Source organism: Aquila chrysaetos (assembly GCF_900496995.4).
Source record: "Aquila chrysaetos chrysaetos chromosome W unlocalized genomic scaffold, bAquChr1.4 W_unloc_1, whole genome shotgun sequence".
NCBI classification, from domain to species: Eukaryota; Metazoa; Chordata; class Aves; order Accipitriformes; family Accipitridae; genus Aquila; species Aquila chrysaetos.
The window spans coordinates 1,978,717-2,002,641 of record NW_024470321.1 but is presented as its reverse complement, the minus strand read 5'-3'; the positions used below and the strand labels follow the sequence as shown (position 1 = coordinate 2,002,641).

The 23,925-nt window shown below is 38.8% G+C and overlaps 1 protein-coding gene across 13 annotated transcripts in view; it reads right to left on the bottom strand.

The window, feature by feature from the left end:
- The window catches only part of LOC121232867 (A disintegrin and metalloproteinase with thrombospondin motifs 6-like), a 185,216-nt gene that overhangs the window by 15,192 nt on the left and 146,099 nt on the right, over window positions 1–23,925 (bottom strand). For 11 of the 13 annotated variants that reach the window (XM_041121341.1, XM_041121348.1, XM_041121343.1 and 8 more), the window contains 2 exons: window positions 12,708–12,837; window positions 9,770–9,974 (listed from right to left, as the gene is read on the bottom strand). In XM_041121341.1, the coding sequence (XP_040977275.1) occupies window positions 9,770–9,974; window positions 12,708–12,837 (335 nt within the window). Of the gene's footprint in view, window positions 1–9,769; window positions 9,975–12,707; window positions 12,838–15,448; window positions 15,502–23,439; window positions 23,529–23,925 lie in introns of those variants that run through there. The other 2 variants (XM_041121349.1, XM_041121350.1) reach the window with 2 other exon arrangements.

Here is a 23,925-nt window from a genome sequence, read left to right as displayed (position 1 = left end):
CAGGGGGCTGGAGCACCTCCCCTATGAGGACAGGCTGAGAGAGTTGGGGTTGTTTAGCCTGGAAAAGAGAAGGCTCTGGGGAGACCTTATAGCAGCCTTCCAGTACTTAAAGGGGGCCTACAGGGAAGATGGGGAGGGACTCTTTATCAGGGAGTGTAGCAATAGGACGAGGGGTAATGGTTTTAAAATGAAAGAGGGTAGATTTAGATTAGATATTGGGAAGAAATTGTTTACTGTGAGGGTGGTGAGGCACTGGAACAGGTTGCCCAGAGAAGTTGTGGATGCCCCCTCCCTGGAAGTGTTCAAGGCCAGGTTGGACGGGGCTTTGAGCAACCTGGTCTAGTGGAAGGTGTCCCTGCCCATGGCCAAGGGGTTCAAACTAGATGATCTTTAAGATCCCTTCCAACCCAAACCATTCTATGATACATCAAAACAAGATCTTTAAAAGAATCTCTCAGTGGGAGTCACCTAAACTAGTCAATACAGAATAGACAGGTTTATCCTAAATCTGATCTCTGCTTAGATTTAGGATTTTAAACTGGGTTGCAGAGAGATGGGTCCTCCTTTCGGAATTTATAATCCAGAACTGCAAAGTGGGTATATAAACACTTTCCTTAAAACCTAACCTTTCCTTTCCTGTCCTATTCTAGCCTTTCCTATCAAGGTACTGCCTCCTTATCTACAATAGTTCAGTGTTCAGAATTCTCATACAGAAAAGCCAGATTCAATCCTCCTCATGCTGAAGGGGCTTTGTGAGAGACTGAAAGAGTTAATCTCTCAAACATTGTGGTGGGGCAAGTTCTGCTTAACATCGAATTCTGCATAACAACGAACCCTGCATAGCAATGAACCACAGGTGAAAAGAAGCCAATCAGCACAGATCAGCACAGGACATCGGCAACAGGACTGGGAGGGCCTGCAGGAGTATGTACAGCTCCCTGTTCTGATATGCTGAGCAGGGCAGCTCACCATGCATGGCCAAAGATCAAACAATGGTCATGTCTGCAGGGAAGAAGTTACTCCCCAAACAACCCCCAAGCCCACTGACCCATTTCCCGAAGGTTCTGGAAGCACAAACCACACATGACACCTAATTAGCCTAATGAGTTCAAGTGCCTGCCTGAAGGAGGGGCAAGGAGATGATAAAAGGACACAAACTGAAGCCCCACACACGTGCACCCACTGGAACTGGACCCAGGACTGGTGACATCTTTTTCTTTTCTTTTCCTCTTTCTCTCTCTGTCTTGCTCTCTCTTTCTCTTTCCTTTTTCATAACCCCTACACCTCGTCCCTTTAGACATAAACCGTTGACCAAGTCTGGGACGAGGAGTGGATCTAGCTGCCCCTAGACCCTTCTCTGAGGAGGAGTCTGGAAAGCAAGGGGGTCTGCTCTGAACCTCGTGACTATGGGAGGGCTCTCCTTCTTCCCTGAATTGATGTATATGGTTACCACGGGTTACACGGTTTACTGAGGTAGTTCCATGGCAATTCCTTTTGAGAGCAACCACGCCACCTACTGTTAACACCTTCCAAGTTCAGTTTGCTTCTGCCATGAGTAAAAGGTTTAACTGGTCGTTTGGTGTCGTTTCACCTTTACCCGGAGGGAATTCCGAATTCACCACGACCCCTCCCTGGTCTGTCCAGCCCGGGTTGTGACAGGTTTAACCCCAAATCTTGTGTACCCCAAGTATCTACCTACTAGAAAACTAGGGGAAGGAGAGAAGGAAGGGAAGGAAGAGAAGGAAGATCTCTATCTCTCTGGCTGAACTGCAAAAAGAATTAAATATTAATGCTAAATAGACACCAAAAAAGAATGACAATGAATATGTCAGGTCTTCAGCATCATGATCATGACTCCTCAGTTCTGGTCCAAATTCCATGGAATGTTGCGTGTTTTTCCTCCCACGAATATTTCATATAACATGCATAAGACTTTTGAGCAGGAACTAGAAGCAAGTGCCCCTTCCTAGCTGAGTGCTTAAAATCACTTGCACTCAGTCTCCTCTTCCCAGGGACTGAGCATTCTGTGAAAAGCAAACAGAAAAGAGACAAGGTTGAAAGGACCCGCCTGCCATCATAAGAGTAGTCTACAGATTAGTGATCAGTTCACTTTGTAGAACAGCAGGAGGCAGAGAGGCTTAAAATCCCTCAGAGTTGCACAGAGCTGTGTTCTGCACTCTGGGTGTTGCATTCTAAAACCTGAAATATTATAAAAATGCAAAAAAGCAAGCTATCACCAGACAACTCTTAAAATAGACCAGTAGCTATTGCTGTACCTCACGTAGAACTTGGTTCATTAGACATGCTCTAAGAATGTCTTCTAAATTGAGGCCTTTGGAGAGGATATGTGGAGAAATGTCTAGATATGTGGAGAAATGTCTAGTGTGTGAATCACTGTGTGGCTTTGGCAAGAGGCTGGTACTCAGCTTCTCTTATGTGTCAAGACAGGCAAGTAGTACTTCTGATAATCAGTGAATAACCATCAAAACCCAATGTGCCTATGGAGTTTCATAATCTCTAGAATGTGGTAGCAAATAAGCAAGAGTTTGAGGATCAAAATTTGAGTTTAGGTGCATCCATTTTCTAGTCTGGCTTGAAGACATGTTCTTTATCTATGTCTAAGCTGCCATTTGAGAAAAAATCTTTCAGCTACTGCTACCAGAAGGAAACAACATTCCTTAAAAAAACCCCACACTTTTTTGGAGTCATAGTCAAAATTCCACTAAATAAGATTGACTACACCCTGTCCCCAGAAATGAAAGTGAAGTAAGGAAATAGGTTGCCTACAATAATACTGAATCACCAAAAATAAAAAGCATCAGTAGAATTTAACAAAAAATTTATGTCTCCACAGCAAATGAAAGACAGAATACACAGACAAAAAAAACCCCAGGAAACAGTGTCTCCCATTGCCACATGCTTCTAGAATTTTTGACTCACTCAGTGAAAGTCATGACTAACAGTAATATGAATGCAAAGGAAATGTGCTTGTCTGATAAGATGTCCTGGTTTCAGCTGGGATAGAGTTAATTGTCTTCCTAGTAGCTGGTATGGTGCTATGTTTTGAGTTCAGTATGTGAAGAATGTTGATAACACTGATGTTTTCAGTTGTTGCTAAGTAGTGTTTAGTCTCAAGTCAAGGATTTTTCAGCTTCTCATGCCCAGCCAGCGAGAAAGCTGGAAGGGCACAAGAAGTTGGCACAGGACACAGCCAGGGCACCTGACCCAAAGTGGCCAACAGGGTATTCCATACCATGTGACATCACATCTGGTGTATAAACTGGGGGGAGTGGGGGCGGGGGGATCGCCGCTTGGGGACTAACTGGGCATCGATCAGCGGGTGGTGAGCAATTGCACTGTGCATCATTTGTATATTCCAATCCTTTTATCATTACTGCTGTCACTTTATTAGTGTTATCATTATTAGTCTCTTCTTTTTATATTCTATTAAACCGTTCTTATCTCAACCCACGAGTTTTACTTCTTTTCCTGATTTTCTCCCCCATGCCACTGGGTGTGGGGGGAGTGAGTGAGCAGCTGCATGGTGCTTAGTTGCTGGCTGGGGTTAAACCATGACATAAGGCTCTTCCCAAGACATCCTTAGATTATTTTTTGCTGATTTATATTTTATTATCTGTAAAAATATAAAAGAATTCATTTACAGTGGGCAGAATAATTCAGTCAAAGCTCAACTATTGCGAAGCATAAAAAATTTTATGGCGAAACTGATGTTACCTGAGAATGACTACATTCTGCTAGGCAAGCCACTGTTAGCTTTAATTACTATGTGATATAAGCACTTTTACATTCTCCTAAGGACAGTTCTAAAATTGCTTAATTTGTATCAAGTATTGCTTGTTTTGACTATAAAACCAAAGCTTTAGAACTTGCATTCCAGAGAAAATTAGCAAGATTTGCCATTGGCTTCAATGGAAGCAGTATTCAACTCTTCCACTTTCTGAGTTCACTCTTGTTTTCATTTTCATGCTTCCATCAGAAAATCATATAAATACATATATATATATGTTTATATGTATATTACTATAGGGATTTAAATACACTATATTTCTGGGAACACTGAACAGAAAAAAAAGCAATTTTTCTCATTATTTTAAAATTGTATCATCAGTCAAGACACTCTGCCAAGCTACACCAGGCAAAATTAATATCAAAAAAAGTCAGCATTTTTTCACAATCCTGACAAAATACCACCACAACCAGAAGCTTAGCAGAGATTTAGTCTTTAGATTAGAACATTTTTGTTCAAAATTATAACACATTCCTGTTGTATAAAAGCCTGGTTGTGAAGGCCTTTAAAAGCTGCTCAAGCTTCTTACGAGGCTGGCAATGTTGATGGATCTAAGGATGATGTATTAGTGAGCAAAGTCTAGAGGAGGTAGCTAAAGAGGAATAGTATATAGTCAACATATATTTATGGCTCTGTAACTTGTCATATGGCTACTATTATTTGCTAGTACTGAGATGATGCCTAGATATTCCAATCAGAAATAAAGTATCATGATAACGCACACAAAGAACTTCTTACAAACTATCAATGCCACGGATGTGGTATGAAAGAGTCTTCAACTGAACATCCCTTTCTACTCATCCATTTGTTCCTTCTCACTCCTTTCCCTTCTACTCTTTCCAAGTGAGATTCATTTTCAAAAGGCTGGAATACACTGTACCTTTTCAGGTAGGGACAAGGACCATTTAAAACCTTTTCTGCCTTGATTATGGTGCCCTACTTCTTGTGTGAAATGCTGGCTAACAGTGGGGTAAAAAAAAAAACCTATTGTTCTGCATGTAGAACAAGACACACTTTAAGATTCACTGTGCCATTTCCAGGTTTCTTGAGGTCCTGCTCTACACTGAGAAAAGTTGCTGAAAGAAATTGCTTACCTATAGGTTACAGGCTATAAAGCTGACAACTTTTTAGAGAACTGATTCAAAAAAACATTTTATCTTAAACCTGAATAAAACTAGAGACAGATTCAGGTATACTCTGGGAATGACTATCTGTTTTATGATAGTGGATTATCTACAAAACCTATTACAAATAACAGGAGATTCAGAATATAAGCAAAAGCATGTGTATGATAAATTAATGAAAACAAAAAAATTTTCAGAAGTTCACATTATATTTTAGAAGTTTTTTTTTATATAAAAGCTCACTAAAATGGCATTTCATTCATAATTCCTTACAGAACAAAACCAAACAGTCGAGCAATACAGCAAATGGAAACATTTTTCTTTTGTTCAATGAAAAATAACATATATAATGATAAAATATATTTCTGTATTAGGTTTGCGTGGCAAGGTTTTGGTAGCTGGGGGGGCTACAGGGATGGCGTGTGGAATTATTGCTGGAGGTGACTTATTGATATGTCCCCCTCTTAAGGGAAGGTAAACCTCCAGGGTGGAATGCAGTGGATATACACGAAATCTGTTCCATAATAATTCCCTAAGCAACGTAACCTGCAACCTTAGATGTTAGCAACACCAAGGGAGCTTGGTATGCTGAATCTAAGAGAAATAACACAGAGGGTGGAGCAGAGTGGAGACACTGCAGCCAGGCCCTGTGATATCACCACAGGGATGGGGAACTGGAACTACTGGAACAAGAATGGAAGGTCCCTGCGTTGAATCCACTGAAGCAAGGAGGTGAAACAATGGGGTTCTGTCAATGCTATGGCCTTACTTCTGATTTATATCATAAATGCCCAGTTCTGGAGTAGTGACACACTAAATCATGTTCTCTGGGTGAACTTTGCTCATTATAATCTCATTATAATACCAAAACACACCTCCATCCCAAAAACTACCTGCCTCCAAGGTGCGACCACCCCTCACTGAGCATGTGATCTGAATTTTCTCTAGCATGTACCTTTAAAAGTAAAGTGAGGAGATTTTATACCAATCATAATAAAGGTATGTATGACTAGAGTCACTCAAGCTCCACCCAAAAATAAGAAAATAGTATAAAAGGGCTTAAGAGAGGAGGAATGTTAGGGAAGACACCATCATAGACAAGTCAGGAGGACATCGCTGACTTCTGGGATCAGTCGATGGGCTGAACCTCTCTTTCCCCCCCCCATAGGGACGCCTACTGGGCAAGATTCAAACCCTTGGTTATACTGAGTGCTTCCCCAGGAAACTTAGAAATCTCTACAGAGTTTTTCCATAATTTAACGTGTTCGTAGTCAACTGTATTATTCATATTCTTGGTACTTGCACGTGCTTTGCAGACAGTGTATTTATCAATGGCAATCCAAAAGAATCTGTAATTCTGTTGCTTTAATAAACTGTACTGTTCATTAAATCTAGCCATGATAGTTCATTGAACGCAACCAAACTTCTTAAGTCTGGCCATGATAGTTCATTGAATGCAATTAGATTGAAAGTATATTATGTTATTTGTGCATCCGTAATCGTGGTAGTTCAATATATTGAACGCGACCGGACATATAGTGTTGAATTGGGGACCCTTTAATGCAGCATGGCTTCTGTGAGAAGCTGCTAGAAGCTTCCCCTATGTCCGACAGAGCCAATGCCAGCTGGCTCCAAGACGGACCAGCCGCCGGCCAAGGCTGAGCCAATCAGCGACAGTGGTAGCACCTCTCTGATAACATATTTAAGGAGGAGAAAAAACTGCTGTGCAGAAACTGCAGCTGGGAGAGAGGAGTGAGAATATGTGAGAGAAACAACCCTGCAGGCACCAAGGTCCATGAAGGAAGAGGGGGAGGAGGTGCTCCAGGTACCAGAGCAGAGATTCCCCTGCAGCCCGTGGTGAAGACCATGGTGAGGCAGGTTGTCCCCCTGCAGCCCATGGAGGTCCACGGTGGAGCAGATATCCACCTGCAGACCATGGAGGACCCCACGCCGGAGCAGTTGGATGCCCAAAGGAGGCTGTGACCCCGTGGGGAGCCTGTGCTGGAGCAGGCTCCTAGCAGGACCCGTGCACCCTGTGGAGAGAGGAGCCCACTCTGGAGCAGGTTTTCTGGCAGGACTTGTGACTCCATGGGGGACCCACGCTGGAGCAGTCTGTTCCCGAAGGACTGCACCCCATGGAAAGGACCCATGCTGGAGCAGTTTGTGAAGAACCGCAGCTTGTGGGAAGGACCCACGTTGGAGAAGTTCGTGGAGAACTGTCTCCTGTGGGAGGGACCCCACGCTGGAGCAGGGGAAGAGTGTGGGAGGAAGGAGGGGCAGAGACAACGTGTGACGAACTGACTGCAACCCCCATTCCCCATCCCCCTGCACCGCTCAGGGGAGGAGGAGGTAGAGAAAATCGGGAGTGAAGTTGTGCCCAGGAAGAAGGCGGGGTGGGGGGAAGGTGTTTTAAGATTTGGTTTTATTTCTCATTACCTTACTCTGATTTGATTGGTAATGAATTAATTTCCCCAAGTCGAGTCTGTTTTGCCCATGACGGTAATTGGTGAGTGATCTCTCCCTGCCCTTATCTCAACCCACGAGCCTTTTGTTATATTTTTCTCTCCCTGTCCAGCTGAGGAGGGGGAGTGATAGAGCAGCTTGGTGGGCACCTGGTGGCCAGCCAAGGTCAACCCACCACAATTTGTCTACACAAGTAGTTTCTTCAGCTAAGAACAAATGGAGATTATACAAGCATGAAATTCAAACAACAAGGAGATGAACAACAGCTTCCATGGCAGCTCATAACACTGTGATTTAACATGCAGATATTACTACTTTTAAGTACTGCTATAATGTTTAGACTATTATTAACTAATAATGGATGGTGTCTCCATCCTTGGAGATACTCAAAAGCCATCTGGACATGGTCGGCTCTAGGTGGCCCTGCTTGAGCAGGGGGGATTGGACAAGATGACCTCCAGAGGTCCTTTCCAACCTCAACCATTCTGTGATTCTGTGAACTATATTACCTGTATTAACAAATTATGTTAAGAACTGTTCTGTACCAGTTCTATGGGTGCTCACAGTGATGCTAGTAGGCCTCCTTCTTTATGCTTTGAATTTTGAGAGGCTGTAACAATTTTTGGAGCTAAAAGTATCTGTGCATAGAAGCGATCTGTGCAACTACAGGCACATTAAACTTCTTTATAGTATGCAGTTATTTATAATTTATTTTTAATTAAAGACTGTTTAAAGGCAAGCAAATACACAGAAAATGATACAATGAATCACGGGCATATCATTGTTAGATCATTCCAGTTTACTCTAATAGTCTCCTTTCTTTTTTTTAGACAAAGTAAGTGGAGCAGTTCTAACTTACCTTGGCTTCAGTAAAGTGTTTGAAAGGGGGATTACAACTGGGTAAAGTTTAGGATTTGAGAGATGCAACCTGCAAAGACCTTCTAGGATCAGTCATGGGACTGATCTGATTAATATTTCTTTATAGTCTACTTAATGATGTTCATACAACAGTAGTTTCAGTTGTTCAGCATTACTGAAATTAGTGTCTAGCACAGGTAACTAACTGACCTTGATGCTACAGAGGTATGCTCTACAGAAAGAACTGGACAACTGTGAAGACATGAATAATTGAAATGAAGTGAAATTTGGCAGTATGATGTGCAAGAGCATACGTTTAAAAAAAAACAAAACAAGAACCTCTATTTAAACTAGGAGATCACTAACTGAAATGAAAAAAGGAGGATAAAGGTCTGGATATATTAACAGAGCATAAGATGACTAAGTAATCAATATGTGATAGCCGAGGAACAGAAGGAGGTCATTTAGGGTATACTGATACACTTTAGGTTATGGGTATTTTCAATAGAGGCAGGAAACAAAAGGACGAGGCACGTGTGAAACCTCTGGGATATTATATACATTTAACTCTAATAATCCATTCCCAAAAAGACGACTTCAAACTGAAACATGAAAGCAGAATGTGGTCAAGATTAATTCCTTTCCAACATATAATAACTGGAAAGGAAGAGGAGCTGTTTCAGATAACAAAAGCAAACAGGTATAAACTGGCATGGAACTAGACCATTAGACCACTTCTTGCAATTCAAAGACTAAAGTTCAGGAATAGTTTTCCAAGAAACAGTAGGATAAAACCCCAAATTAACTAATTTTAAAACAGACATTTTTGCACTCTGATTTGCATGTGATGCAGTCCCATTCAAATGTATCACAGATCAATCTATCTTCTTTCAGCTGCACTGGTTCAGGCCCTTCAAATTTAACACTTGAATCAGTATAAGGTCACCATTTGGCCTACACTATAAGGGATATCACTATATTTAACAAAATATGTTCTTTAATAAAAAGAATACCAATTTTCAGGTCTGTTGCTAAGAAAGGTGATGCTTTACATCAGCATGGTTACTTCGGAAAAAACCTAGCAGATTATTCTGGCTTCTGATATTGTAAACCCATCATCTCTGCGCTCCAGCTATTTGCCGTTTCGGGAACTAATGGAAATTGCTTTTTTCTTTAAGGAAATTGTCTTATACCAAATGGCTATTTTAGGGTTGTTTTGTTGTTTTTTTGGTGGGGTTTTTTAGTACTTTTTTATTTTGTATTTTACTATTTTTCTATTATGATTAATAACAGGTCATAATAATTTGACAAAACAACAGAACTGACAACATAGAAGAAAAGAAAAAAAAGAAATATGAATGACAAAAACCTGCTTCAATACTCTAAATATATCAGGTTTTGACTTTCTTATTAATCTTTTACTTAGCAAGCAGCACTAGAAAATGTACTAATATTCAGTGGTCAGAGCTCTTGTCTTCACTATTGCCAAAAAGCTAACATAGCAAAATTTCCTTACTTCTGACCAGTCCAAAGCGACCCACTGTGGGGGACAGGACTGATTGTTACAGGGCTCTTTCTCAATAGGCTGGTGTGTTAAACAGTTGATATTGTCCAGTGTCTCCTCCTCATAAGGTCCAATCTTTCTGATACAAAGAACTGTTCGTGAACGTATTCCTCCATCACAGGTCTTACTGCATTCTGACCAATCTCCTATAAACCATCTGGATAGAAAAAGTTAGGAGGCTCAGTTAACGCATTTCAGAAATGGAGTAGATAATTGCACAAACCCAGAATCCAAATAGTTTAAATTACTAAACCTAAATCATTGTTAACAATATATGTATTCACAGTGAAATAAAGTAGAAACATATAGGTCTTTTCACTGAGCATTTTAATTTATGCCTCACTGCAATCATATCTTCCAATAATAATAATACTTTGTATTTTTCTAGAGCAGCAATTTCCAGCCTAGGCTACAGTAGTTAGAAAGGAGTGCTGAGCCTGACAAAACTGCAGCTATTTAAGTAGATTTGTACTGGACTTCTATGAAATTATTCCTCTCAAAGTGGTTTGCAACTGGAAATGTTTGGGAATCACTGCTGTAGATTAAAGCACAAGTTAAAAGCCAAGATGCTTGCCTCTCTAGTATCATTGCAATAAAATAATTTGATCTCAAAATTGGGCTTTCTGAGATTTAATTCTCATCTGATTATGAAACATTTTAAATTTTTTTATAGAAGGCTATACTGAAATGCAAAATATTCTCATTTATTAAAGCAAACACTAGTAAAACATAATTCATCACATAAAAAGATGACCTCAACAAATATTTAAAAAATATAAAGCACTGCATGATAGCTGCTAGAGAGACCTTCTGAGTGTTTGTGTGTACATAGTAAAAGTCGAGAGCTGTACAGTACATTTAGATTACTTTGTGATGCTGCAGAGATTAAAGCAGCTGTTTATCTGGCTGTAAAGTTATATTAATTTTTTCTACTGATGAATGGTTAATGCAGCTCAGTTCACTGGAAATATCTCTTCACATTGTTGAGCACACTGAGTCTTCAATATTTCATATGTTGATTAGATACACTCACCTGAATCATCCCTGCAAAGGATGAAGGTGAAGTCTAATATGCTATCACATGCTGCCAACATGCCAAAAATATCAGGCATGTCAGTCACTGTGGATGTTCCTGGAGGTATGCTTGGAGCTGCCTCATAAGATTTTGTCATTTTCTGAAGCCTCTGTCAAAAAGATGTGGTGCTATCCTGTCTTGTATTACATGTAATATATTCTAATATGAACCTAGATCAATGCAGAGATGCAAACAAATATGCCATATTCTGTCATTATTTTCCTAGTGAAAGAGAATTAATTTGTGATTATTCACCACCAAACTTATGCTTTTACCACAGTAAGGAGAATTAGAAGCTCTTCACAGCTTTGAGGAGGCTTAAGTGTTAATTTTTAGTTGGTACTAAGATTTGCTCAAGTGCATTCTGAAGTACCTTTTACGTTTATACTGTATCTCACATGACAGTACTGTTCATAGGATCCAGAGAGTTACCTATATCTTTTCTTGAAATCTGGAACTGTAGGAGTTACTTATTGTAGTAACAAACAAAGTCTTTGCTGCTGTTCAGGAGCCTCAAGTATAATGTAACTGGCATTCAGTTAGGAGGAGTAACATTTTCACCACAAGTAAAGTGGAATTGTGTTAATTAAGAAAAGGAAATATTTGGCCACTCTGTTGAAAGAGTAAGCCTTACTGGGTGATAAATCTTCCAGCCAAAAGGGTCAAACTTCTTTGGGAAACTATCTCAAAAGATGGTATTTGAACTTCTTCTAGACTACTTACAGGATCAGGAATCAAGAACCCTTCCTTAGGAGTTTGGCACTTTGTATTCACCCTGTGGTGAGCATCAGAATGGAGGCAGATGTGGGCTGAACTGCTCTGACATATTCAAGCAGATGCTGATTAATACACACTACCCACTTTCTGAATCTTGATGACTTGAGTTTCACCATGTTCATCAATGTCCCTGCTGTACTGGATGGAGAATCCCAAAGTCTCCCACTTTGTGTTGTTTTTTTTTTGTTTGTTTTTGTTTTTTAAATAATGTCAGTGCAAAAAATAAAAATTAACTATGTTAGAATAACTATGTTAACACTACTTTTTAAAGTGCTAATTTGTTAATAGTTAAGCCACACAAAGGAAGGGACAGGGATGTGTTTGGTAAAAAGAAACTGACCAAACATGACCACTTCCCAAGTTCTGCTCTCAGGTACATAGTGTGAGAGTTTAGTTAGTGCACTTATAGCCATGCTAAACAGTGTTATACAAACAGAAATCAAGTGCATATCCTTCCAGGATAAGCATATATTCACACATAGACTATGGGGACAATAACTTAGTCCTGTTTGTGAGCCAGCATATCCACCTTAAAACACACTCAAGGTGAGAGCAGTGTAATGGCTTCACTTCTGTTTACTTTATGTTAAATGAGTATGGTACATGGCACAGGGGGAATAAGTGTAGAAGACATTGCTCTGCCATCATGCAACCTGTCACCATGCCCAGGGAAGCAGTTGATACTCTAGGAGGAAACTGGTTTCACGAAGACCTGTTGGATTTTAATGCATTATAGTATTGTCTCATTCCTCCTGGTGTCCTTCATGCTATAGTTTTAAAGTTTCTAAGAGACATTTAAGAGAGACCTCAGTCAAATCAGGCCTCCTCTAGGTCAAAGTATGTATTTTCCACAACTGATTCCAGAGGAACAAGAAACCATAACCAAAAAAACAAAACCAAATATCCTGTCTGATAAGACAGGACCCTAATGCTAGATCAGAATTTTATACCACCTTTGGTCAAATGGATTTATTATATATTACAAAGACTTTTCTATCTATGCAAAACAGATGTCCATCTTAGTGATTAATGACTTACTCAGGTGGGCAAGGCTCAGTGTTGCAGGCTCTTTGGTTTTCTGGAGGCTTACTGTCAGGGTCACAGTAATTGTTTTGTACAATGGAGTTGTCATCCAGTCTTTTACACACCACCTCTTGTTTCTGCACACCTTGGGATGAAATGAAACACTATTAATTAATCATTCTTGCTCTGCTACTTGTTGAGTTAAGGTGTATTTCACCTATTGATTATTAATCCTACTATCCCCACTTTAATTGGCTGAATGCTCCAGGTGTGTGAATCCCAATTGACTGAATGCCCCCATACCACACAAAATTGTTCATTTTCCTTCAATTTTAGGCCACCCCACTGAAAGAGGATTTTAAATTGCTGTTGTTTTCTAAAACAAAGGGAATATATTTATAGATTTACTAACAGATTGTTTTTATTTGTATATTGCACAAAATCCATTTTCTGTCTACCCTAGTAAAAGACACTTCAATTTCCAAACAAAACATCACCAAATAGAATGTGGTCACACTTCAATGCAGAATTATTGTTTATGTGCTCTGGTTTAAAATAAAACAGCAATACTGGGATACAGTGTTGCATTTTTATACGTCATCCTATAAACATTTTCTTCATTAAAATAATAGAAGTATTATTCATTATAAAAGATGCAGTTTGTCTCTGTGAACTCTCATTTTGTCTGGTACTCCCAGCTCCTCTTTCACTGTTAACCATCAACAGGGCAGTTCAGAACTGATTATTATTCCCAAAACATAATGACATATCACTGCCAAGGCAACATTATAAGGTAACACATTAAGCAGATTTCCCAGTTTTTAAAAAAACAGGATCTAAAGAAAGGCATTAAAGAACCATTGATATGACAACAGTGCAGCTCAGAGTATTGCTGTAAACAGTGGTACACACGTCCGCCGCCTCTGTTTTTAAAATAAGCTGTATGATGTTTGCTAGTATAAAAAGACTGTGAATCTGCAATTCATATGCAGTTCTTACTGAACATGAGTAGTCATAATACTGAAATAATAGGATTATTTGTGTGATAAAAGTTGCAAAAAAGCCCTAAACATTTCTTAAAACCAGAAGCAATTATTTAACTTTTTCCAAGTTGTGAAATGCATACAAATAAATAGGGATTAAAACATCCTGGCTTCAAATATCTGCCAACTTTACTTTACAGCCCTCTTCATTTTAAGACAAGCATTTTATAGGAAGTAGACATGCAGCAATAAAATTAATTGTATAATGTTTTTCAGATATTGAACACTCACTAAAAACATGGGATTTTCTTTCACCAAACATTTGTAGTCCTTTTGCTCATTTTAAACTAGCTAAACAACTTACCTTGCAATTGTTTCATTTGTTATTCATTATGGAAAAGAATCAAATCTCCTACTTTGGTTCCTAAAATGAGACCTATATGGAATTTAGGTATTTAATTCCAGTAATGAGTCAAGCCTAGCCTTGAGATGCCTTAAGTTTGGCCCACAGAGCATCCTGCTTGGCTATGAACAGAAGTCTCCCAGTCTAAGGCCAGAGGCATGTGAAATGTCTTTATGATGTTATGTGCAAAGGACCTGGGGAAAATGGTAACCTCCTTTTTCACAAGTCTTGAGAATGGCATGCAGTCCCCCACGAGGCTGCAGATCCAGAAGTAGTAGGTATGACCCCTTCTCAACCCTGAGGGGATTCCTACTTCCCATGAGCATACACTAACTTCTGTGACTTGGTGATTATTTTAGCTAAGGTGGCAAGACTGTGGTTTCTAGTCTGTAGATTATTTCTAGTTTTTATTCAGTTACGGTCTGATGTAAAATGTCTAAACCATCTTGAGAGCAGGGATGAAAATCCATACCTGCCTGTGCTAGATGAATGTCTTATTTGCTGGTAACAGATTAAGCCCCTTTCTTGTCTTCCTGCCATTGGCCCCATGAATCTTGCATCCCTGGTTGTACTGTGGCCCAGAATGCTTATTAAAAAAATCTTCACTTTCCCTACCCCTCTTAGACTCCTCAACTATTCTATGGCACACAGTTAAGAGTACTCTTTGGAAGATGCAATCCCAGTTGAAATCTCTTCAGTCTGATACAGGAAATTGCTATTTAATAACTGCCATGGCATCCTGCAAAATGTGGGTATTATCCCTTATGTAAGAATATAGCCTTGTTAATACAAATACTTTCAGGAAAACCCAGCAGTCTGTATCCTAAGCACATAAAAATGTTCCATGTGTGGCCTCAACTCAAACGTGCATGCTCCTGACAAGCAGGGTAGGAGTTAGATTCATCACTCAACATACTGCTTCTTACAGGCTGCCTTTTTAGCAGGTGAGAACTTTGTATCAACCCTCAAAATCACCTGCCTCCTCACCTTACTTCAAAATCATTAACTATGTTGTGACCAAAGATGCCTAATGCTGAAGTCTTCACTCTGCCGCAGTACCTAAATCCAGAGTCCCAGCTTTGCTGCTGGGATATCTCCTTTTTGATTACAGCTACACATAACCTTCCCAAAGTAGGCACTTTAAATCAGGTTGTAAATCATTTCACATGTCTGACATCTCAGGTTATCCATAAACATCACAATCATTTTAAAGTAAGCTTTATTTATGAAAAAGATATTGATTAATATGAGACATGTCTTACAGGTGAGCCAGGTAAACCAATCAGCTTCTTCCATTTGCTCTTCTTTCTACATGTATCTGGATGCCACAACATTAGACAACAGTAGGTACCACTAAACAGCGCAGAAGGCTGCCAGACTGTTTTCCAAGTGTATCCTACATACACAAATCTGTATGAACAAGCTAAAAGAAAATACCATTTTTTAACAGTATTCAACCTCCTTTTTTTTTGCTAATTTTCAATTTATGTGCTTTACATGTTGGAAAAAAATCATTTTGCACAACCCTTCTGTGCATCTGTTCACACTTGAGTTTATTTCAGCCACAATACAATCTGTGCCCAGTACTCCAGAGGGATTTTACTAGTGCCTTATCCAGTATCATTAATACTTTTAAAGAAATAACATCCTAAAATCAAATCTGCCTTTATCATGACATCCCAGTCTTCCATGTCTCCTAGCGCTGCATTGTCAGCAAATTTCATCAGAGCTTTCTACTTTTTATGCTACCATCAGAACAAGAAAAACTGAAGTCTGATGAGTCATGTGAAAGGTCTTTAAGAAGCCCACTAGGCTCACTGCCTTTTGGCCCAGTAATTTACATTTTATGCATGCCACTTGTCTACTAATCTTTTCTAATTCTTTATTAAATGTAGGTGACAACAAAAGTCTTAGGAAAGTCTACATGAATTAATCTACTACATTTCCTTGGTCTAGAAAATGAGTTATATAGTAAAATATATCTGGCTAGTCAAGCATGACCAATCATGTTACACTTTACCTCATTTGTCATTTATTTCTAGATCTTTAGTTATCTTCAAAAATTTCAAATCAGTTAGCACTTCAATGTTGTTGTTTATATATATTTTTCTATACATACACACACAGTGAGAGATGATTTTATTCAGTTCTTTACTCCTTTAGTACTATTATAGTAGAGAAAAGACATATCTATTGCAGCATGAAAGAGAGCGCAAAATGTTTACCAGATTAGACTCTCCTTTATAATCTCTTCCTTTCGTTCTTGACAAATAAGTGGAAGATCTAAATATTTGAGAAGCTGTGACAAGATGATTCACTTTAAATTATATAATCTATGTAAGCACTGCCAACAGATGAGAATAATTAAAATCACATCTGACAACCTGAGTAGGAGTATTTCTTTTGCAATTTCCTAATCAAACTTCACCATGATGAGAAATAATATTTAAAAAGCCTAGCCAAACAGCAATCCTAGTAACATGGCGCTGCTAGTTGACATAGAATTTATGTTCAGCTCTGACTGATGAATAATCATTTATCCTTTCTACCACAAGCTGCCTTAATTCTTTTGGTGGCTGATAAAATAATAGTTTTCCCCCAAATTTCCCTCAAATATAATTACTTAAAAATATTAATTTATACACACTTTATAATTAAGCATTTTAATGATCCATACCATTCTCTCAAATATATTTATGGGATAGCATAGTTATTAATGTTATGTTTTCACTAAATTTCCTATTGGCATCAGACACATTTCCTTCGAGGCTTTGGCTAAAAATTGGCAACCCCAGTAAATTAATTTCTGAGGAGCTATGTAATAAGAAAGTATTCTGAAGTACTATGAACACAAAGTATCACTGTGCTCAGTTTTCAAAAAAATTTAAACCAGCCATGTTATTTATTGAACGTTGGTCAGGTAGCATATCACCCCTAAAACAGCATTCATCACTATTCACTCACACAATGAAGAATCTTTAATCCATGCCAGGCAGATATGTTAATCCAGTTTTAAAATGTTCTGCAGCATCTTGCCACACAGTATGTGATTTGTGATACAAGAAACATAGGTATGGATTAAGGAAACTTTACATCATTGCTGTCTAACTACAGTGTTATTTAAAATAACATCTCAGAAACAAAATTCAGATTCTAACTTTAAGTCAAGAAAAAGAAATGGAAAAGTCTGGAAGTGCAGTTTTTACCCAGACAACTTGGTTAAGCCCTGTGGGCCTTGAAAAAATCTTTTTAATTATCAGCTCTTCTCTGAGTATATGGTCTCTCTTAAAATAATCTAAAAAGCACAGCTAAACAAGTATATTTAAACTCTTGGGGGAATAATTACAAGCAGTTAGACAGAAACACTCTGCTTTCAAATCTACAGATCTATAGTTTATAATAAAAGACATAAAATGTCCTCATGACTGGTCAATGGAATTCTAATAGAAAACAAAAGTCCAATGGTTTAGTGACCATATTCTCCAGAGACCTGAGATGTTTTGCAGATTCCAATTCACAAATAGTCTGCATGACTTTCAGTAGCCAAATTTTAAATTACATGGAGCACATTTTATTCTTAAATTAAAATTGCAGGCACGTAAACGCTATATCTATTTTAAAAGCAATCCCTAAAAATTGTGGTTTACGATTGCAACAGTTATAGAGATGCCAGTACCAATACATAGTGAATCTTGCATCACTAAAACTAGTGCATGCTGGTTAATCCAGACATACTTTCTGAGCTCACTCATCAGATCACAAGATGTTCATCACAGAGCCAAACTTACATTTTCCTTGATGAGGACAAGTATGTTTTATTTGTCTAAAGACAGTTTCATAATTCATCTGAGGGCATGAAAGAAAAACATAGTAGGCACCACTCTACAAAAGTGATGAGCAGGAAAGGAAACTGGACAGCAATCAATTTACTTATAATAATATATTGACTGAATATTTCATAAAAAAACATGAATATGTAAGACATTTGACTCATCCGGAGATGAACTCTAATAGAATGAACGAAATCAAAACCACTGCTTAGGGTACCTGGTAAATTCCAGATAATAAATGCTGTCGTTGCCATTTATTGCTAGAATTCTATTAGGCATGGAAGAAAATAAAAAAAGGGGGCATGCACTTATTGGAGTTTATTTTTAATGTATAGAAAAGTAAAAATACAAAGAAGGATTTTTTCCTTTGTTGGATTTTTTTTTAAACAATACCACCCAGCAGTTCACTTTCTTATTAAGAATACTTATGGATCTGGACGAAGTCATATACTTGCCCTTGGAAAGCTACAAGATGTCATATAAGGAAAGACAGGCATGAGAGTAAATAAACTGCAATTCTGTGATCTTTAAGTGATATATATGATTCTTTTCTATTTTAGCACTTTCTTCTTCTCTTTCCAGCTTTCATTTTATTGTTTTATTTCCTATTTCTATGTATTCTAGTTTCCCCTTTCTTAGATTTTTTCTCATTAAATAATTAAATAATCAGGTCCTTTAAAAAATCCTGTTGTTGTCATCAATTTTTTCTGAATTCCAGCAACCTGTTCATCCATCCATCCCTTCTAAATTCCCTGTGTTCTTTCCTCTCCCACTCTTCTCTGTCTAGATAAACTTGCACTCTACATTCTGGTATTCTCTGGCATTGTTTTCCTGTAGTCTTGTCCAAGTCTGCCACCAGATCTATACAAGATAGTAACAAACTTTCCTTCTGAAAACTCTTGACTCTGAGTAGAACAGTTCTCAGTGAACTTTCAGGAAAGGGAATTAATATGGAGAATATATGTAGCTCAGTTTTACATAATGTTCCCAGAGAGGAAAAAATAGCTCAGATAGTATAAATTTGTATTTTAATGAAAAGTTTTTCAATATAGTAAATACTGGTTCTAGAATACAAAAAGAAAAGCTGCAATTCTGGATTTCCAAGCCTAAGAATGGATACTAAGAGACAGATATTAAAAATGAATGAAATTATATTCTCATCCTACATATGAGTACATGAATCCAGGAAAAGAAGAGAGTTGTCTGTTACCAGGCAAGCTCTTTTAACTACCTGGTAAGTCTGAAGAAACTATTCTTAGAAAAACTCAAGAAAATACCAAAATAAAACTCAGATTTTGGAGACATGGTTTCTGCTTAATTCACTCTACAGGATATGATGCTCACTTGCAGAGCAACTATAGAATATTTTGTTCTTTTCTCCTTTAACATGAATGACACTACTAAATACACAGTCTACACTACTAAATACACAAGGAGTTGAACGCACCATTAGCAAGTTTGCTGATGATACCAAACTGGGAGATGATGTTGACTCTCGAGGGACAAGAGGCCTTGCAGAGGGATCTAGGTCAATTGGAGCATTGGGCAATCAACTGTGGCATGAAATTTAACAAGAACAAATGCTGGATTCTGTACCTGGGATGGAGTAATGCCAGACATAAGTATAAATTGGGAGAGGAGTAGCTGGAGAGCAGCCCTGCAGAAAGCGATCTGGGGGTGCTGGTTGACAGCAGGCTCAGTATGAGTCAGCAGTGTGCCCTGGCAGCCAAGAGGGCAAACCCCATCCTGGGGGGCATCAAACACAGTATGACCAGCTGGTCAAAAGAGGTGATCATCCCTCTGTATTTAGCGCTGGTGCGGCCTCACCTTGAGTACTGCGTGCAGTTCTGGGCCCCATAATTCAAGAAGGATGTTCAGGTCCTTGAATGCATCCAGAGGAGGGCAACAAAGCTGGTGAAAGGGCTGGAAGGCATGTCCTATGAAGAGTGGATAAGGACTCTGGGGTTCTCTAGTTTGGAGAAAAGGAGGCTGAGGGGCAACCTCATTGCTCTCTACAGCTTCCTGAGGAGGGGAAGTGGAGAGGGAGGTGCTGATCTCTTCTCCCTGGTACGTAGAGACAGGACACATGGGAATGGTTCAAAGCTGTGCCAGGGGAGGTTTAGACTGGACATCAGGAAGCATTTCTTTACCAAGAGGGTGGTCAAACACTGGAATAGGCTTCCTAGAGAGGTGGTCAACGCCCCAAGCCTGTCAGTGTTTAAGAGGCATTTGGACAATGCCCTTAACATGTTTTAACTTGTGGTCAGCCCTGAATTGGTCAGGCAGTTAGACTAGATGATCATTGCAGGTCCCTTCCAACTGAACTATTCTATTCTATCTCTCATTAAAGAAGGACTAACTTCCTTCTGTTTTTTAAATGCAATCTAAACATGTAGCTGTTTGTTTTGCAAACTTTATCTCCTAGACTCCTCTATGAATAATAATGTCTACTGTGGAAAGAGTCCATTAATTTCAGGTGCCCAGCTGAGTTTTCAGAATACTTCACTTTACACACAGTTGATGAACTTCATTTCATGCTTCAGAGCTCAGATGTTTCAGAGAGGTACCCAGATAACAATGAACTGATAATTAGCAAGTAAGACTGTAATGTATGCTTTGAGTTGCTCAGTATCACATGAGAACCACACAAGGGAGGCAGGAATGGAATCAAGAGCTCTTGCATTGCACTGAGCTGTCGTAAGCAGGAAACCCTCCTCCTTTTTCCTACCATTCCATTTACAGCATGCTCTTCCTAATTTGCAAAACTGAGACAGGCCCTGAACAGAGGTCCTGTTTTAAAAGTTAAAGCGCTTTTACTGTTCAGATGTGACTCATCAGCACATCAGAGATGAATGTAAGATAGAAGTCCAGTGGAAAAGACAGCACATTACCATCTAATAAAGATTGTAGGTTGCTCTTAGCTTGCTCCTTGGCTCCTGACTGCTCCAGTTATCCTTCTGCAAGACAAGGTCTACAGGCAGCTCTAGGAATTGCTGAATGCAGTGGATTGCTCTCAAAAGACTATGAAGAGATTGTACAAAGTTCGGACACTTCTGCAATATACAGTACGGTGGGCTTGGGGGTCGTTTGGGGAGTAACTTCTCCTTCCATGCAGACATGACCATTGTTTGATCTTTGGCCATGCATGGTGAGCTGCCCTGCTCAGCATATCAGAACAGGGAGCTGCGTACCCTCCAGCACCCCCTCCCTGTCCTGTTGCTGATCGGCTTCTTTTCACCTTCGGGTTCGTTTGTTGTCATGCAGAGTTCATCTTTAAGCAGAACTTGCCCCACCACAATGTTTGAGACATTAACTCTTTCAGTCTCTCACAAGTACTCCAAAACAATTTAAACTGCCAAAATGCTGCTCTAGTCTTTTTGCTCTACTTCATGACATTCAGCACATATCTTCAAGTTCATATCACTCTGGTGGGCTGTATGCAGGTCTCACTTTTTCTTTTTTAGACACTTTTAATTAAAAAATATACACCAAGTAATAACTATGTTTTAAGAGTCACAGACTTGGTCAAATGCTATGTAATGCAGATACAGTCAGCCTGATTTAGAGAGAACTAGACCTAAATAGTACGGAGTGGACATGAGCTAGTCTATGACAGCCTCAGGATCAAAGAAGGGTCCCTGCTCAACTGGTTCCTGTTTCACAGAACAGCCTCAACCACAGAAAACAATTTAAGATTTCATAGTCATCCTTAATTCTGTCATTTCCTGGCATCTAAATACTTGCAAATTTGATGTTCTTTTAAGGCAGCTTTTTAAGTGTAACATACACCTAGACAAAAATACATTAGAATACAGACATGTTCAGAGATGGATAGAAGTTAAATGTGTTGATTGCAATTTAGATTTGCCTACAGCTTTGATATAAAGCCTATTCTTTGATATAAAAGTATATCTGGCTCTATATCATCTAGAGTTTTCCTGGATCAAGATGGAATATCATATGATCAAACCTTGATCAGTCCATGCACTACAGGTGTGCTACACCAACTACAATGAGAGGCAGGAAAATGTTGATGCCTTTAACCTGTTCACAGTCTGTCCCAAAGCCACTACATAATTTTTTTTAACCTCATAAATAAATAATAATTTCCATACTAATATTCCTCACACGTGCTTATTGCCTTTTTTTTACTTTCAGGGAGAAATCCTTTAACTGTTGAATATTTTATTATCCTTTGATGCAGAGCAAAATTTCTCTTCTAAAGAGAGAGTTCAAGTAAATAGAATTTCAATAATGGACTTCATAATGAATCCTATAGAAATAAACAAAGCCATGCAGTGGTTTCATTTCTAAGATTTCTCAACACTTCATATTTATATTAGCCATCTTTTCCAGTTACAGTCTCTGTCTCTACAATCCTTGTCTGCCTTTCTTCTTCCCTGGCTCAGCTCCTTTTTAGAATTGTGTTTTCTTTTGGCATATGGAAAAGGTGCTTCATAAAGTGGAGGGAAGAGCAGGTACTCATATGGAGAAAGCAGATACAGTTTTTAACATGAATCATAGCTAAATGAAACATTTATTCCCTGAGCACAGAGCTCAATGAAAATAAGTGACCATAGTATATCCTCATACTAAGCTGAAAGGAGAGAAAAGTGCCTGGTTTAGCCACCATAAGCTACTGAAGAAAATCTTCCCCCCCCTCCCCAGGTTCAAATGAATAATAAATGTATGTAGTTATCATGGATTCACAAATCTTCCCTTAAAAGTTAATTAATTATGTCAAAATGTTCTTATCTAGACAAATGCCTAATCCTTCAGAGCCAATTATTTTTTCTGTTGTATACTTTCGAATCTGTGAAGTGACAATGACCCGCGTGACAGAAGATCAATGGCTAAAATCTTGTCTCTACCTAAATCAATGGGAGTTTTCCCATGACTTCAAAAAGATCATTAACTCATTGCCATCATAAAAATAGTATTTGGCAGTACTTGTAAGGTTCTGATACTTGAAACTGTCTTTTGCTATGAGATTTTTTTAAAACGTTCTTTTTTCTACCAGACTCACCATTGTTAAAATAGTAGTTAAAAAAGCAATCTGTCACTCATTTGATTACAAGAATCCAACAAATGAACAATAAAAAAAATCAGAGAAAGTTGGCACCTTCCTCTATTTTGTTTCAAGACTTTCTCTATTTAGCTGCACAGAATAGAATTTGGGCTGTCATTTGTATTTTACATATGGCTAAGCGAACTGCTGTATTTAAACAGCAAACAACTAGTAACAGCCACAGCAGGATCCAGCAGAAAGATGAGTCAAGATGATTCTAAACATGAATACTTCCAGTAGCAGTAAAAAAAGGAAAAGGACAAATATTTGTTCCAAAGGTTCTTTAAAAAAATACGATGTCTTCCTTTTGCTATGGGCAGTGCACAGTGCAGTAGAAAACTGAAATTCTGAGGCAGATTTAAAGCTCTCTCCCATATCTTCTGAAAGTGAGGTATGTTGGGGAGATGATGCATTCAGTCTCCAGAGAGAAGAAAGATACTGTTTACACAGCACTTCTACTCACCAGTCCATGCAGCAGCAATGGTGTTGGCTTTGAAGGAAGCCAACTGTCCTGCTCTCCCAGCCAGAGGTAAAGAATTGCATTGGTGGCCACTAGAGGGAGGATTAGGAATATAGTAAATTGTGGGCAAAAGGCACCCAAGATGAATCATATGGGACAACCTACAAATCCCCCATCGCTGCCAATAGGCAACAATTCTCAGATACTGCTATGGGCTGGGAAGTATAATTGAGTTGTTATCATCTGCTACAGAGGAGCTACTAGTATGTATCCTAAACTTTGGTGGCTGGAGGATAGGAGGGCTGACTAGGATCTTGTGAAGCATACCTACAAACACACACAGACACATGCCTTTATTTACAGTTGCCTTATTTGCCTTCTGGTTTTCAACCTCCTTACTTAAAACTTCTGATGTCCTTTATCAAGAAAGCTCCTGTGAAAAGCAAACATCCCAGCTTCAATAGAATCTCAGAAGAAGCATCAGCAGAC